This window comes from Chiloscyllium plagiosum, chromosome 13, assembly GCF_004010195.1.
Source record: "Chiloscyllium plagiosum isolate BGI_BamShark_2017 chromosome 13, ASM401019v2, whole genome shotgun sequence".
NCBI lineage: Eukaryota > Metazoa > Chordata > Chondrichthyes > Orectolobiformes > Hemiscylliidae > Chiloscyllium > Chiloscyllium plagiosum.
Genome location: NC_057722.1, coordinates 6,448,007 through 6,464,186, shown reverse-complemented (window position 1 = coordinate 6,464,186; position 16,180 = coordinate 6,448,007). Strand labels below are relative to the sequence as shown.

At 45.4% G+C, this 16,180-nt stretch overlaps 2 protein-coding genes and 1 long non-coding RNA gene across 3 annotated transcripts in view; 1 reads left to right on the top strand and 2 right to left on the bottom strand.

Moving 5' to 3' along the window:
- Positions 1 to 558, bottom strand: part of rnf168 (ring finger protein 168) — an 18,980-nt gene extending 18,422 nt beyond the window's left edge. Inside the window, exon 1 of the mRNA XM_043701773.1 lies at positions 180 to 558. Within this exon, the coding sequence (XP_043557708.1) occupies positions 180 to 510 (331 nt within the window). The 5' untranslated portion in view covers positions 511 to 558. The remainder of the gene's footprint in view (positions 1 to 179) is intronic.
- A 22-nt stretch (positions 559 to 580) lies between these two features.
- LOC122555724 lies at positions 581 to 11,101 on the top strand. Its single transcript, XR_006313346.1, has 3 exons — positions 581 to 1,286; positions 2,334 to 2,514; positions 10,762 to 11,101. It is a non-coding gene; the product is annotated as an uncharacterized LOC122555724 (long non-coding RNA).
- A 1,456-nt stretch (positions 11,102 to 12,557) lies between these two features.
- Positions 12,558 to 16,180, bottom strand: part of LOC122556268 (single-pass membrane and coiled-coil domain-containing protein 1-like) — a 39,333-nt gene continuing 35,710 nt past the window's right edge. Inside the window, exon 4 of the mRNA XM_043702896.1 lies at positions 12,558 to 13,005. Coding sequence (XP_043558831.1) covers positions 12,558 to 13,005 — 448 coding nt within the window. The remainder of the gene's footprint in view (positions 13,006 to 16,180) is intronic.

The window sequence follows — 16,180 nt, the reverse complement described above, 5'->3', positions numbered from 1 at the left end:
CGAGGGGAGGGGGGGTGTGCAGCGAGGGGAGGGGGGGTTGTATCGTGGCCGGTGGTGTGTGCCGGACAGGGGAGGTGGGCTGGGGGTATGAAGAATGCCTCCTGCCTTGAGCCGTCATTCCGGTTCCTAAAGTGCAGGACCCGTCCCCCCAGCTCGTTCCCGTTCCTTCTCCCCCTCACCTTCCCGGTGGTTGTTTTCCTCGGCCTGGAGCCGGGGGTACTGCTGCTGGATGCGCTCCTGCAGCTCCGCGTTCACCAGGGTGCCGTCTCGGGCCTTGCCCCGGGCCCAGTTGGACAGGCGGCGGCGGCAGAGCGGGCAGTTCAGGTTACTGATTGCCACCGTCTGCTGGAAGCAGCCCAGGCACAGCGAGTGTCCGCACGGCGGTGTCACCGGCTCGGCCAGTAGCTCCTGACAGACCGGGCACAAGCACTCGGCCAGGCTGAGGGCCGCAGCGGGGCCAGCGCCCGGGGAGGCGCCCTCGGACAGACCGCTCCGTCTCTTGCGGCCCATTGCGGCCGCTCTGGCCAGCTGAGGAGCGCTCGCCCCGTGTTCCCTTTCCTTCCCACAAGCACTCGGCCAGGCTGAGGGCCGCAGCGGGGACAGCGCCCGGGGAGGCGCCCTCGGACAGACCGCTCCGTCTCTTGCGGCCCATTGCGGCCGCTCGGGCCAGCTGAGGAGCGCTCGCCCCGTGTTCCCTTTCCTCCCCGAGTTATTTCCCTCAGAGCGGGTGAGGGGCAAAGTCTTGAACGACCGCCAACGGCGTCTTCTCTTCAAAACACCGCCATCTCCCGCTCTCGAGCGCAAACCCTGCACTACGACTGCGCCACTTTCCCCACCCTCCAAGCGACTGCGGCTGCGCGCGATCTCCCGCTCCCTCAACCGTCTTGCTGACTGCGGCTGCGCGCGATCCCCAGCACCCGTCTTGCTGACTGCGGCTGCGCGCGATCCCCAGCACCCGTCCTGCTGACTGCGGCTGCGCGCGGTCTCCCGCTCCCTCAACCGTCGTCCTGACCGGCGGGGCCCTGCGCAGATCTCTCGCTGAAAGGCAGTGGATGCCGTTGAAGTGCAACGTAAACATTGAAGTGCAATCCCATGCAATCCTGTGGGTGCCTTCCCTCCCCTGGGGAGTTGGTCGTCCCACCATTGACTGTTCATTGCGGTGAACCACCTGGCTACAGATCCAGTCAGAGGGAGAAAGTTTCAGGCCCAGCCACAGTGAGCAGACATTTCCTGGTCAGTAACTCGGGAATGTTGGGGTCTCTCCTCCTACCTCTGGGTACTGGAAGGTCCCTGGTGATGGCTGGACCTGGAGTCAAGTTAATGCGAGGCTGGAGAAGCACAGCGGGTCAGACAGCGTCGGAGGAGCAAGACAGTCAACATTTCAGGCCGGGACCCTTCACCCTGACTGTCACCAGAATGTCAAAGCTCGTTCATCTGCACATAGTCGCGCAGTGAGTTATAGAGTCACAGAGCTGTACGGACAGTGATTCAACTCGTCCATGCCGACCAGATATCCGAATTAATCTAGTCCCATTTGCCAGCGTTTGGCCCACTTCCCTCTAAACCCTTTCTATCAATATACCCAATCCAGATACCTTTTAAATGTTGTAATTGCACCAACCTCCACCACCTTCTCTGGCAGCTAATTCCATACAGGCACCATCCTCTGCATGAAAAAGTTGCCCCTCAGATCCCTTTTAAATCTTTCCCCTCTCACCTTAAACCTATGCCCTCTCGTTTTGGACTCTCTCATCCAGGGGCAGAGTCCTTGTCTATTCACCCTATCCTTGGCCCTCGTGATTTTTTAAACCTCTATAAGGTCACCCCTCAGTCTCTGGTGCTCCAGGGAAAAAGCCCTAGCATATTCAGCTTCTCCGTACAGCTCATCCCCTCCAACCCTGGCAACATCCTTGTAAAGCTTTTCTGAACCTTTTCAAGTTTCACAACATCTTTCATATAGCAGAGACAGCAGAATTGCATGCAGTATTCCAACAGTGGTCTAACCAATGTCCTTTACGACATTTTGTAGGAAGAGTTCAGCCAGAAGCAAGATATACTGTTTTCGCATTTGCACTGGATTGTCAGATCACCTGTTTGTGCTGTCATTCCTCAAATCATCTCCCTGAATGAACTTGCCCCATACAATACTGTGGGTGTCTTCCCTCCCCTGGGGAGTTGGTCGTCCCACCATTGACTGTTCATTGCGGTGAACCACCTGGCTACAGATCCAGTCAGAGGGAGAAAGTTTCAGGCCCAGCCACAGTGAGCAGACATTTCCTGGTCAGTAACTCGGGAATGTTGGGGTCTCTCCTCCTACCTCTGGGTACTGGAAGGTCCCGCATGCTGCAACAGGAACCCTGGTGATGGCTGGACCTGGAGTCAAGTTAATGCGAGGCTGGAGAAGCACAGCGGGTCAGACAGCGTCGGAGGAGCAAGACAGTCAACATTTCAGGCCGGGACCCTTCACCCTGTCACCAGAATGTCAAAGCTCGTTCATCTGCACATAAATAAGCAGTGAGTTATAGAGTCACAGAGCTGTACGGACAGTGATTCAACTCGTCCATGCCGACCAGATATCCGAATTAATCTAGTCCCATTTGCCAGCGTTTGGCCCACTTCCCTCTAAACCCTTTCTATCAATATACCCAATCCAGATACCTTTTAAATGTTGTAATTGCACCAACCTCCACCACCTTCTCTGGCAGCTAATTCCATACAGGCACCATCCTCTGCATGAAAAAGTTGCCCCTCAGATCCCTTTTAAATCTTTCCCCTCTCACCTTAAACCTATGCCCTCTCGTTTTGGACTCTCTCATCCAGGGGCAGAGTCCTTGTCTATTCACCCTATCCTTGGCCCTCGTGATTTTTTAAACCTCTATAAGGTCACCCCTCAGTCTCTGGTGCTCCAGGGAAAAAGCCCTAGCATATTCAGCTTCTCCGTACAGCTCATCCCCTCCAACCCTGGCAACATCTTTGTAAAGCTTTTCTGAACCTTTTCAAGTTTCACAACATCTTTCATATAGCAGAGACAGCAGAATTGCATGCAGTATTCCAACAGTGGTCTAACCAATGTCCTTTACGACATTTTGTAGGAAGAGTTCAGCCAGAAGCAAGATATACTGTTTTCGCATTTGCACTGGATTGTCAGATCACCTGTTTGTGCTGTCATTCCTCAAATCATCTCCCTGAATGAACTTGCCCCATACAATACTGTGGGTGTCTTCCCTCCCCTGGGGAGTTGGTCGTCCCAGCATTGACTTTCATTATGGTGAACCACCTTGCTATAGTCCTAATCGCGAAAATACATCCACGTCGCTCATAAGGAGAAAGTTTCAGGCCCAGCAACAGTGAGCAGATAAGGTATGACAGGCAAGTGAGTTGCTAGCAATTGGTGCACTGAAACAAATTGGCGCTGCAATTTAATCTCTGCTGCATAGTGTACATAGAACATAAAAACATAGAACATTACAGCGGAGTACAGGCCCTTAGGCCCTTGATGTTGCACTGTGGTGTAAAATTCCAAGCAGTGGAATGTGGTGAAACGGTTAAAAATTATGTCCCAATACATGTGTGAATCTAACCGGAATGGAGGTGTTGCTTAGTCCCGTGTGAATCTTCTTATCTGTATGTAACCAGAATGGAATGTGTTTTTTAGCCTTGCTCTGCTGTTCACATGAATGTTTATATCTGGAAGGGAGTATATCAGCTGGAAAAGTCTCCAGTTCGGTGAGTCTGCTCCGGGGTTACGTTTAACCGCCGAGCGTGGGTTGTTGGCAACCGCTCTACGAGAACTGACGGCTCCCAGTTTTTGTAACATGTAGAGTGAGTATAAGCCAGACCCGTTGTGCGACACTGCGGGGAATAAAATGCCCATATTCTAGCAGTCTCGCCTCTTGGTCGTTTGTTCTGTGTCAGACTACTCTCCTACGAACCTGACCTTGAGAATTTTTTAAAACATGCACCAACCTATGAAATTAGTCTGATGCCCATCTAACTTACACCATTCCATTACTATCCATATGTATGTCCAGTGCCCATTCGGTGAGTCTATTACTATTGCAGGTGGTTCCGCGCCCATACTACTCTCTGTAAAGCAACTATCCCTGATATCTATCCTAAATTTATCACCCCTCAATTTAAAGCAATGTCCCCTTCTGTTAGCCTTCACCCTCTGAGGAAAAATGCTCTCACTGTTCACCCTATATCAGCCTCTGATTATCTTATATGTCTCAAGTCACCTCTCAACCTTCTCTCCAACAAATACAGTGTCAGTTCCCTCAGCCTTCCTTCATAATACCTTCCTTCCATACCAGGCAACATCCTAGTGAATCTCCTTTGAACCCTTTCCAAAGCTTCCATATCCTCCTGTGGTGAAACGGTTAAAAATTATGTCCCAATACATGTGTGAATCTAACCGGAATGGAGGTGTTGCTTAGTCCCGTGTGAATCTTATTACACACCTCCCCGTGTGAATCTTCTTATCTGTATGTAACCAGAATGGAATGTGTTTTTTAGCCTTGCTCTGCTGTTCACATGAATGTTTATATCTGGAAAAGAGTATATCAGCTGGAAAAGTCTCCAGTTCGGTGAGTCTGCTCCGGGGTTACGTTTAACCGCCGAGCGTGGGTTGTTGGCAACCGCTCTACGAGAACTGACGGCTCCCAGTTCCGGTAACATGTAGAGTGAGTATAAGCCAGACCCGTTGTAAGTATGAGACCTGGTTGTGGCGACGCTGCGGGGAATAAAATGCTCATATTCTAGCAGACTCGCCTCTTGGTCGTTTGTTCTGTGTCAGACTACTCTCCTACGAACCTGACCTTGAGAATTTTTTAAAACACCTCCTTATAATGCTGTGATCAGGACTATACGCAATAGTCCAGGTGTGGCTTTACCAGTGTCTTGTACAGCTGAAGCATGACCTCATGGATCTGAAACTCAAACCCCCTACCAATAAATGCCAACACACCATATGTCTTCTCAACAACCCTATCAACCTGGGTAGCAAATTTCAGGGATTTATGCACCTGGACTCCGAGATCTCTTTGTTCATCTACACTGCCAAGAATTTTACCATTAGGCCAGTACTCTGCATTCCTGTTACTTCTTCTGAAGTGAACTACCTCACATGTTTCTGCATTAAACTCCATTTGCCACTTCTCAGTCCAGCTCTGCATCTTATCAATGTCCCTCTGTAACCCACAATATCCTTCGGCACCACCACAACTCTGCCTACCTTAGTGTCATTCGCAAATTTACTAACCCATCCTTCTATGCCGACATCCAGATCATTTATAAAAATGACAAACAGCAGTGGCCCCAAAACAGTTTGTTGCAGCAAACCCATCAACCACCACCTCTGTCTTCTTTCAGGTAGCCAATTTCTGATCCAAAGTGCTAAATCACCTTCAATCCCCAAACTCTGTATTTTGTGCAATAGCCTACCGTGGGGAACCTTATCAAATGCCTTACTGAAGTCCATATACACCACATCAATCACTTTACTTGATCCACCTGTTTTGTCACCTTCTTGAAGAACTCAATAGGTACAACTGTATTGCCTTCACAACCTCATCAAATTATTCCTTTCCAGATGATCATAAATCCTATCTCTTATAGCCTTTTCTAACACCTTACCCACAACCAAAGTAAGGCTCGCTGGCCTATAATTACCAGGGTTGTCCTGACTCCCTTTCTTGAACAAGGGGACAACATTTGCTATCCTCCAGTTCTGGCACTATTCCTGTAGACAATGACAGCATAAAGATCAAAGCCAAAGGCTCTGCAATCTCCTCCCTGGGTTTGCAGAGAATCCAAGGATAAATCCCATCTGGCCCAGGGGTCTTATCCATTTTCAGATCTTCCGAAATTGCTAAAATGTCCTCTTTGTCAACCTCAATCCCATCCAATCTAGTAGCTTGTATCTCCGTATTCTCACTACATTGCCCTTTTCCAATGTGAATACTGATGAAAAGTATTCAGTAAGCGCTTCTCCTATGTCCTCAGATTCCACACACAACTTTCCAATACTATCTTTGATTGGCCCTAATCTTACTATCTTTGATTGGCCCTAATCTTACTCTAGTCATTCTTTTATTCCTGATGTACCTATAGAAGGCTTTAGAGTTTTCCTTGATCCTATCCGCCAACAACTTCTCATGTCCCCTCCTGACTCTTCTTAGCCCTCTCTTTAAATCTTTTCTGGCTAATGTATAACTCTCAAGCCCCATAACTGAGCCTTCATGCCTCATCCTTACATAAGCCTTCTTCTTTCTCTTGACAGGAGCTTCAACTTCTTTAGTAAACCGTGGCTCCCTCTCTTGACACTACCTCCCTGCCTGATAGGTATATATTTATAAGGGCCTGCAATAGTTGTTCCTTGAATAAGCTCCATATTTCAAGTGTTTCCATCCCCTGCAGTTTCCTTCCCCATCCTATGCATCCTAAATCATGCCTAATCACATCATAATTGCCTTTCCCCCAGTTATACCTCTTTCCTTGCACTATATACTCATCCCTGCCCATTGCTATTGTAAACATAACCGAATTATGGTCACTATTGCGAAAGTGCTCACTTACCTCCAAATCAAACATCTGGCCGGGTTCATTCCCCAGTACCAAATCCAATATGGCATTGCCCCTTGTTGGCCTGTCTATATACTGTGTCAGAAATCTTTCCTGCACACATTGAACAAAAACTGACCCATCTAAAGTACTTGAACTATAGTATTTCCAGTCTATATTGGGGAAGTTAAAGTCCCCCATAACAACTACCCTGTTACTCCCGTTTATATCGAAAATCACCTTTGCTATCCTTTCCTTTACATCCCTGGAACAATTCGGAAGCTTACAGAAGACTCCCAACAGGGTGACCTCTCCTTTCATGTTTCTAACCTCAGTTCAAACTACCTCAGTGGATGAGTCCTCAAACATTATCTCAGCTACTGTAACATTACCCTTGATTAATAATGCTACCCCACCCCACCTTCCCTTTTTTACCATCTTCTCTGTTCTTACTGAAACATCTAAATCCCAGAATCTGCAACAACCATTTCTGTCCCATCTCTAGCCATATCTCTGAAATGGCCGCAACATCGAAATCCCAAGTACCAACCCATGCTGCAAGTTCACCCACCTTCACCCCGGAAGCTCCTGGCATTGAAGTACACACATTTGAAACCAACATCCTGATTGTCAGTGCCCTCTTGCAACCTTGTAAACCGTCCCTGACCTCACTACCCTCAACATCCTGTACACTGGAACTACAATTCAGGTTCCCCTCCTCCTGCTGCATTAGTTTAACCACCCCCCCCCCGAAAGAGCATTAGCAAATTTCCTCCCCAGGATATTGGTACCCCTCTGGTTCAGATGAAGACCATCCTGTTTCTAGAGGTTCCACCTTCCCCAGAATGAGATCCAATTATCCAAGAATCCAAAACGTTGCCTCCTGCACCATCCCTGCAGCCGCATGTTCAGCTCCACGCTCTCCCTGTTCCTCACTTCACCAGCACGTGGCATGAACAACAAACCAGATATAACAACTCTGTTTGTTCTAGCTCTAAGCTTCCATTCTAGCTCCCTGAATTTCTGCCTTAGATCCCCACCTTGCTTCCTACCTATATCATTGTTGCACATGTGGACCACGACTTGGGGCTGCTCCCCCCTCTCCCTCAAGAGCGCCAGAGACCCGGGTTCAATTCCCGCCTCAGGCGACTGACTGTGTGGAGTTTGCACGTTCTCCCCGTGTCTGCGTGGGTTTCCTCCGGGTGCTCCGGTTTCCTCCCACAATCCAAAGATGTGCAGGGCCATACTAAATTGCCCGTAGTGTTAGGTAAGGGGCAAATGTAGGGGTATGGGTGGGTTTCGCTTCGGCGGGTCAGTGTGGACTTGTTGGGCCGAAGGGCCTGTTTCCACACTGTAATGTAATCTAATCTAATCCCAAAAACATGATCAGAGACACCCTGAACCGTGGCATCTGGGAGGCAACACAGCAATTATGAGTCTCTCTCATTCCCACAAAAACCTCCTATATCTTCCCCTAACTATGGAGTCCCCAATGACTAAAACTCTGCTCCTCTTCCCCATTCCCCTCTGAGCAACAGCGACAGACTCTGTGCCAGAGACGTGTGCCCCATTGCTTACCCCTGGTAAGTCATCTGCCCAACAGTATCCGAAGCAGTATACTTGTTGTTGAGGGGAACCACCACAAGAGATCCCTGCACTGCCTGCATGTCCCATCTCCTAACCCTTACGATAGGAGAAAGTGAGGTCTGCAGATGCTGGAGATCAGAGATGGAAATGTGTTGCTGGAAAAGCGCAGCAGGTCAGGCAGCATCTAGGGAAGAGGAGAATCGACGTTTCGGGCATTAGCCCTTCTTCAGGAATGAGGAAAGTGGGAGGGGGAATTGAAATGTTGAGCCACGGGGTGGTTGGGTTGGTTGGTCCGGGTGTCCCAGACGATAACCCATCTAACTTCTTCACGTGGCTGTGGAGCAACTACCTCCCTGTAACTCCTCTCAATAACCCCCTCCACTTCCTGAATGATCCAAAGTTCATCCAGTTCCCTAACACGGTCCTCAAGAAGCTGGAGTTGGGTGCACTTCCCACAAATGAAGTCAGCAGGGACCTCTCATAACCCCCTCCACTTCCTGAATGATCCAAAGTTCATCCAGTTCCAGTTCCCTAAAACGGTCCTCAAGAAGCTGGAGTTGGGTGCACTTCCCACAAATGAAGTCAGCAGGGACCTCTCAACAATCCCCATACCTCCTGAATGATCCAAGGTTCATCCAGCTCCAGTTCCCTAATAGTGTTCTCAAGGAGCTGGAGTTGGGTGCACTTCCCACAAGTGAAGTCAGCAGGGACACTAGAAGTGATCCTTACCTCCCACATACTGCAGGAGGAACATTCAACTGCCCTAACTTCCATTCCCACTATTCTAAATTCCCAAATAGACCGCGTGATGAGGGCATATGTGTGGCTGCAGACAGACCCTTGCACTGAAGCAAAATTAGTATTTCAGTTGTTTCAATCAATTAGCCTGATATTCACCGGAGCAATTTATTGTGTAATGAATTTGCATTCAAAAATGTGACAATATTACAAGACTGAACAAAACAAAACTTTGACAACAAGTGTTTCATGGCTTTTTAGGCAAACAGAGTAAGATGAATATAGATCAGGGTTGTAGCATAGTTCATTCATTCCACCAAGCTTGTCAGCACCTTCACCAGTACTAGACTTTTAAGATATTTCACAGAATGTGGATGTCACGAGGTATGCCAGCATTTATTGTCCATCCCTAATTATCTCCAAGAAGGTGGTGGTGAACCGCTGTAATCCATGTGATTTAGGTACACCCCACAGTGTAATTGGAAGTGAGTTCAACGATATTAACTCAGTGACAGCCAAAGGTTGGTTGATTGTAATTCCAGTGACAGTGATGTGTGCCTTGGAGGAGAACCTGCAGGTGATACTATGCATCTGCTGCCCTAATCCTCTCAGACAGGGACTAACTATGTTGTCTCTAAGTTAAATTGATCTTAAATTCTGGATGTACACTTGAGGATTTGGTTCTTCATGACAAAATATTCAGGTGAGTTCAACTCATTGTAATAATTCATTTTAGTGTCCAAAGAGCCTTCCATTGCATGACTGTCCACAACTTTTTAACTCCTCCCCTCCCTGGCTCAGACTGCTAGGTAATTAAAATTGCAGGCAAAAGTTGATTGCAAAACACAAGAAAAGTACTTCACTGCCTCATAGCTCATTGAGGACATCCCAGATGCAACATGTGGGACATCTTTGGCAATTTGAGGTGATTGCTAGGAAGCATCATGCTAATTGATTATTCTATTTACATGTGGTTCCACTGAACAAAGAAGAGGCAACATCAATCTTAGCTTACATTTTTGAGGCACACTGATTCTCTGATGTCATTCTGAAAGCATTTCACTGTGGCTCTTCTTTATTTATGTCAGCAGTGGATTAATGGTAGCAGTCAAAAAGTGTGGCCCTGGAAAAGCATAGCCGGTCAAGCAGCATCTGAGGAGTATGAGACATTGACTTGACTGCTCCTTGGATGCTGCCTGACTGGCTGAGGTTTTCCAGTGCCACACCTTTTTACTCTGATTTCCAGCATATGCAGTCCTCACTTTCTCCTAGTTGATTAAGGGCAGCACAGTGGCTCAGTGGTTAACACTGCTGCCTCACAGCACCAGGGACCCGGTATCGATTCTAGTTTTGGGTGACTGTGCAGTTTGCACATTCTCCCCATGTTTGCGTGGGTTTCCCCCAGGTGCTCTGGTTTCCTCCCACAATCCAAAGATTGTCAGGTTGGGTGATTGGCAATGCTAAATTGCTCATAGTGTTCAGGGATGTATAGGTTAAGTGCATAAGTCAAGGTAAATGTAGAGGAATGGGTCTGGGTGGGATACTCTTCAGAGGATCATGGTGGACTTGTTGGGCCAAAGGGCCTGTTTCCACACAGTAGGGATTCTACTTCTATTGGTATCAGTTTTGTTCCTGAATCAGAAAGTTCTTGGCTTGAGTCAAGGACGAGTACCTCATTGTAAAATCCAGCCTGACACTCCAGTGCTGCACAGGTCATTGGTGCAATCTTTTAGATTACACATGAAACTAGTATATAGATGCAAAAGGTAGCACATACCGTTATAATTCCATCAACCAGTGCCTAAATCATGATCTGAACATTTTATTTTTTGTTGTGTGGTATAATCTGCTGTTAAAGCTTGTATTTTTTTGAAGGAGACCCTAATTGAAAATGAAACCGACAAAGGAATGTGCCACTTCCAGTTTCTCAAGGAGCTAAAACTGAATCTGAGATTGGAATCTAAAACATATGAGGTGACTGGATCTGGATGAAAGCTATAAAAGTACTCAGAGCCAGCAGTCCTCGGGAGAAGTTGATGAGTCCAGTGGTATCGTGTAGGTTGACTGAAGAAGTCAGTGGCGAGATCCAGAAGCTCAGAATAAACCTGCACTAATCTGTGTAACAAAAAAATCTTTAACCCAGTCTTCAATATATTAAATAACATACTCTCTACTCCTATGGGGTGGAGAATGCCAAAGATTAACAACCTAAATAGGGGACTCCTTATTTTGAAACTGTGCTTTTGCAGATAGCCCCATGAGGAGAAAGATCATAAGACAACCTCTTCATCCCCAGAATCAACGTATTGAATATTCACTATTGAACTTATAGAGTATTCACTAAATTGTCTCCAGTGCAATTAAAAAGAGACCAAAACTATATTTAGTGTTCCAGATGCAATCTCACCAGACCCCTGTACAGTTGTAGCAAGACTTTCTTATTTTTATAGTCCATGCACTTGCTACAAAGAACAACAATCCATTTGACTACTATTACTTTCTGCACAAACATGCCAATTTTCAGTGACACATGCACAAGGACACCAAGATCCCCCATATTCCAGCATTCTTCAGTCTCTTTCCAATTGAATAATATTCTGTTTTTTCCTTCTTCCTCCATTTTACATTTTTCCAGTCTATATCTATTCTTCACCTCCTGAAACTTGTGTTCCAATCTATCGGGCTATTGCACACAATAATCCCTTCATGCAAGTCATTAATATAGATTATAAACAGTTGAGGCCCAACAATGATCCGTGTTCCACCACTGCAAAGGCTTTTTTTTTTAAAAATGGATGTGTTTTAAAACTGCAGACTGAAATTAGAAACAATGTTTTGAAACCGAGGGACATAAAACATAAAGCAAGCTGTTTAATCACAGGTAACTAGCATTGAAATCCACTTCAGACAAACCACATCTGGGATAGTTTTAACTGTTTGCATGTTCTCAGGTGGTTCTCAGCAGACTGAACTTTATCATAAAAGAATACTGATACTGCAGGAAATCCGAAGCAAAAATGTTAAGTTAATGCTGGAAAGACTCAAAAGTCAGTTGATAGAATACATAATATTTCATCCGAGGAGCAGTAAAATCGACATTTCGGGCAGGAGCCCTTCATCAGAAATGAAGAGCTCCTGCCCGAAACGTTGATTTTCCTGTTCCTTGGATGCTGCCGGACCTGCTGTACTTTTCCAGCACCACTCTAATCTTGACTCTAATCTCCAACATCTGCAGCCCTCACTTTCACCTACATTATGTTTCAGTTATAGAATCCTTCGTCACAACTGGAATATCTCATATATAAACATTTAGGCACTGGTTGGAAATTTCCAAAGGACCTGTCCATTCCCTGACTGAAATTTTATATCACTACAGAGTCTTGAACTTCACACACCAAATTTTGGCATCCCTTCTGTCTGCAGTGTTGTGATTTTAATGTTTGTTTCATTCCTGGATTTTTTTTGTCATATCACAATGACAAACATCGAATGGATGTTTATCCGTTCAACATTCAGTATGAGATATAAGAGGAATTTTACTACCAATATCAATATACCACCTTAGTATTTTGCAAAGAATCAATGACTTGATTTTATTAACTCAAAGCAAAGGGTATTAAATTGTGGAACGATGAGGTCAATCTCCAGATGTGGAGGTTTGAGATCTGTCTTCACTTGGGTCTTGGTTTGTTTCGTGTGCTTGCAGTGTTGACTTGTTGTTGCTCAGTTGCCATCATACTACTTTCTTTGTCTGCTAACTGCACAAGATGGAGAAGACAGTGATGTAGAATGCGGCTGGGCACAGCTCTGTCTAAAACTTCTTTGATATTTAGGCTGTACTTTTTTCTTTCTATTAATGGGTAATACTCAGCGTCTTTACAGTAGGTCACAAAGAATGCACATAGAGCCTTTATATCAGATTCATTCAGTCCAAATTCTGAGAGCACACTTGTCCATGTGGCTTCAAGCTCCGTATCCCAAATTTTCCTTCTCAAAATAGAAGACAGAGTGGGCAGAAAGCTGGCAAAACCTGGCTGTTTCTCCAACACACGAAGATGCAAAGACTGAAGAATATCAACAACATAACTGAAGAATATGTTGGCTTCCACATGTGTGAACCTATTAGGTAGAAATGAAAGCACAGTAAGGTGTGATACTGGCAGATATAAAGGAGTTTGGACCACCAATACAATTTAAAAATTCAGACCATTAAAAAAATGGTTTGAAATATCAACCTTCATCTCTGGAAACTGAGTTCAGATTCAGCTTGTGGAATATTAAGCACATAGGCTGAGCAATTTGATCATACAGTGTCTGGTTTTTTGACACTAAATGCCCTCCTAACCCTACAACAGGGCAGATGAAAACCACACTTACTTTAGAAGCTGAAAGTGCACTACCTACTTGATTGCTATAAGCTGCACTGTTGGAGTAAGAAAATCCTACTGAAATTTATTTAGATGAGGACGTTGTTTTTAATTTCAAAGTTATTTTAAGGTTAGTTATTGCTTGGTTACTCCCAGCTCTGTTAACTTTTGACTTTCTCTCTGTGTGTATTTGTTGAAAGATAGTAACTGGTGTTATACTGTTGACACTTTCTGCCTGATAGTCTGGCTGCTGTCCTGAGTAGTTTCAAATTTCTTTGAGACTAGTAGGCAAAGGAGAGCAGCAGGAAAGAAGACAGTACAAGTGTAAATAGCTGCCACAAAAGAGGAGCAGAAGGAGGGCATTATATGAAGGCCATATCTACAGTAACTCATCAAGGAGCATTTCCCCGCCTGACCTTCATTAAGGAGCAATATCTGAATGTCTTCACAAAGCAGCCATCAGAAAGTTGTGTCACCATCATCAGCTGCAGCTCAAGTCTCACATAGAAGGTGCAACCTGTGACTATCAAGAACACTCTGGCCTTTAACTGTACTGTCACTCGATCTTTCAGGCAGTACATTGCTGCTTCAGACAGGGCGGAGATGTTTTCAACGCTGTGCCAACATATCTGCCAGCTCCTATCACAGTTTCTTGACCATTACTCCAAGGCTCTTGATGCCGTGATTAAGGATTTTGTATATGCAGCTGGAGGGTTCTTCCACATTTCCCACCATTTTGGAAATAGCAACATCAGACACTTGTGCTCTAAAAGCACCTGTTATTTAAAAGTTGACTCCCAAAAATTTGGATAACTGTCAAAAACTACACAGCTTGGGAATTTGCAGAGGAGGTTTAACAGAATTGTAAACGAATGAGAAATTTCACATATGTGAGTTATGTGGTTTACCTCACTTGGACCAGAGTGGTCATGACTGTTTTCCTTGGAGCAGCAAAGGTTATAAGGGATGATTTTACAAAGGTATTCAAAATGATGAAGAATTCTGATACAGTAAATAAAGAGAAACTGTTTCAACTTGTCAGATTATTTCTTTGTGTCTCTAATTTTGTTCCCCCTAAGAATTTGTACTCAAGAAGCTGTACCTAGGTATCTTCATACCCGAAGATGGCGCTGTGAGTGCGCATGTAAACTTTTCACTGTACTCCGTTGAGTACATATGACAATAAAGCTAATTCTGATTCTAAGACGGTCAGTAAACTAAAGGTCACAGTATTAAATAAATATACAACAAATTGAAGGCAATTGGTACAGATCAAATTAAATATCATCATTGGCTAAAACTATTGATAATTGGGATGCATGACTTAACTGGAACACATCACATGCAAGTAGGTTAAAATGTGGTCCTGAGCAGAGAAGCTTCAGCCTGATGGAAAAGGACTTTAAATAATCTTCAGTAGAAAGCAGGATGCACCAACCTTTAGCGAGAATATCTGTCATTTATAAGGAAGGCCTCAAGAAATTAACAGTTTCACATCAAAAAACTGTCCTGTAAGGTACAGCAGGTCTGGGCAGGAAGAACATGTTATATTCAGACAAAAGAACAGCACATCCCAAAAATAGGTGTGCCATTTGAAAAGCATAAACATTGATTACAATGATTACGCTAGGGATACTTGTAACCAAGGTTTAATTCTCCGACGAGCAGGAGAATCAGCATTTCGGGCAAAAGCCCTTCATCAGGAATGAGGCTGTGAGCCAAGGGGGTGGTGATATAAATAGGAGAGGGGTGGGACTGGGGGGGATGGTAGCTGAGAATGCAATAGGTAGATGGAGGTGGGGGTAATGGTGATAGGTCAGAGAGGAGGGTGGAGAGGATCATTGAGAAGGAAGATGGACAGGTAGGGTAGGTCATGAGGACAGTGCCAAGTTAGAAGGTTGCAACTGGGATAAGGTAGGGGGTGGGGAAATAAGGAATCTGGTGAAATCTACATTGATGCCGTGGAGTTGGAGAGTCCCGAGGCAGAAGATGAGGTCTTCTTCTTCCAGGTGTCAAGTGGTTCGGGAGTGGCGATGGAGGAGGCCCAGGACCTGCATGTCATAGAGTCATAGACATGTACAGCATGGAAACAGACCCTTTGGTCCATCTCTTATATGCTGACCAGCTATTCCAACCTAATCTAGTCCCATTTGCCAGCACTGGGCCCATATACCTCTCAACCCTTCCTTCTCATATACCCATCCAGATGCCTTTTAAATGTTGTAATTGTACCAGCCTTCACCACTTCCTCTGGTAGCGCATTCCATACACGTACCACTCTCTGTGTGAAAACATTGCCCCCCAGGTCCCTTTTAAATCTTTCCCCTTTCACTGGAAACCTATGCCCTCTAGTTCTGTACTCCCACAGCCCAGGGAAAAGACTTTGTCTATTTATCCTATCCATGCCCCTCATGATTTTGTAAACCTCTATGAGGTCACCCCTCAGCCTTCGACACTCCAGGGAAAACAGCCCGAGCCTATTCATCCTCTCCGTATAGCTCAAATCCTCCAACTCTGGCAACATCCTTATAAATCTTTTCTGAACCCTTTCAAGTTTCACAACATCCTTCCAGAATTGCACGCAACATTTCAAAAGTGGTCTCATCAACCGCAACTGCAATATGATCTCCCAAATCCTATGCTCAATACTCTGACCAATAAAGGAATGCATACCAAATGCCTTCTTCAATATCCTATCTACCTGCAACTCTACTTTCAAGGAACTGTGAACTTGCTCTCCAATGTCTCTTTGTTCATCAATACTCCCTAGGACCTTACGATTAAGTGTATAAGTCCTGCTAAGATTTGCTTTCCCAAAATGCATTTATCTAAATTAAACTTCATCTGCCACACCTCAGCCCTTTGGCCCATCTGATCAAGATTCCATTGTAATCTGAGGTAACCTTCTTCGCTGTCTGCTATACCTC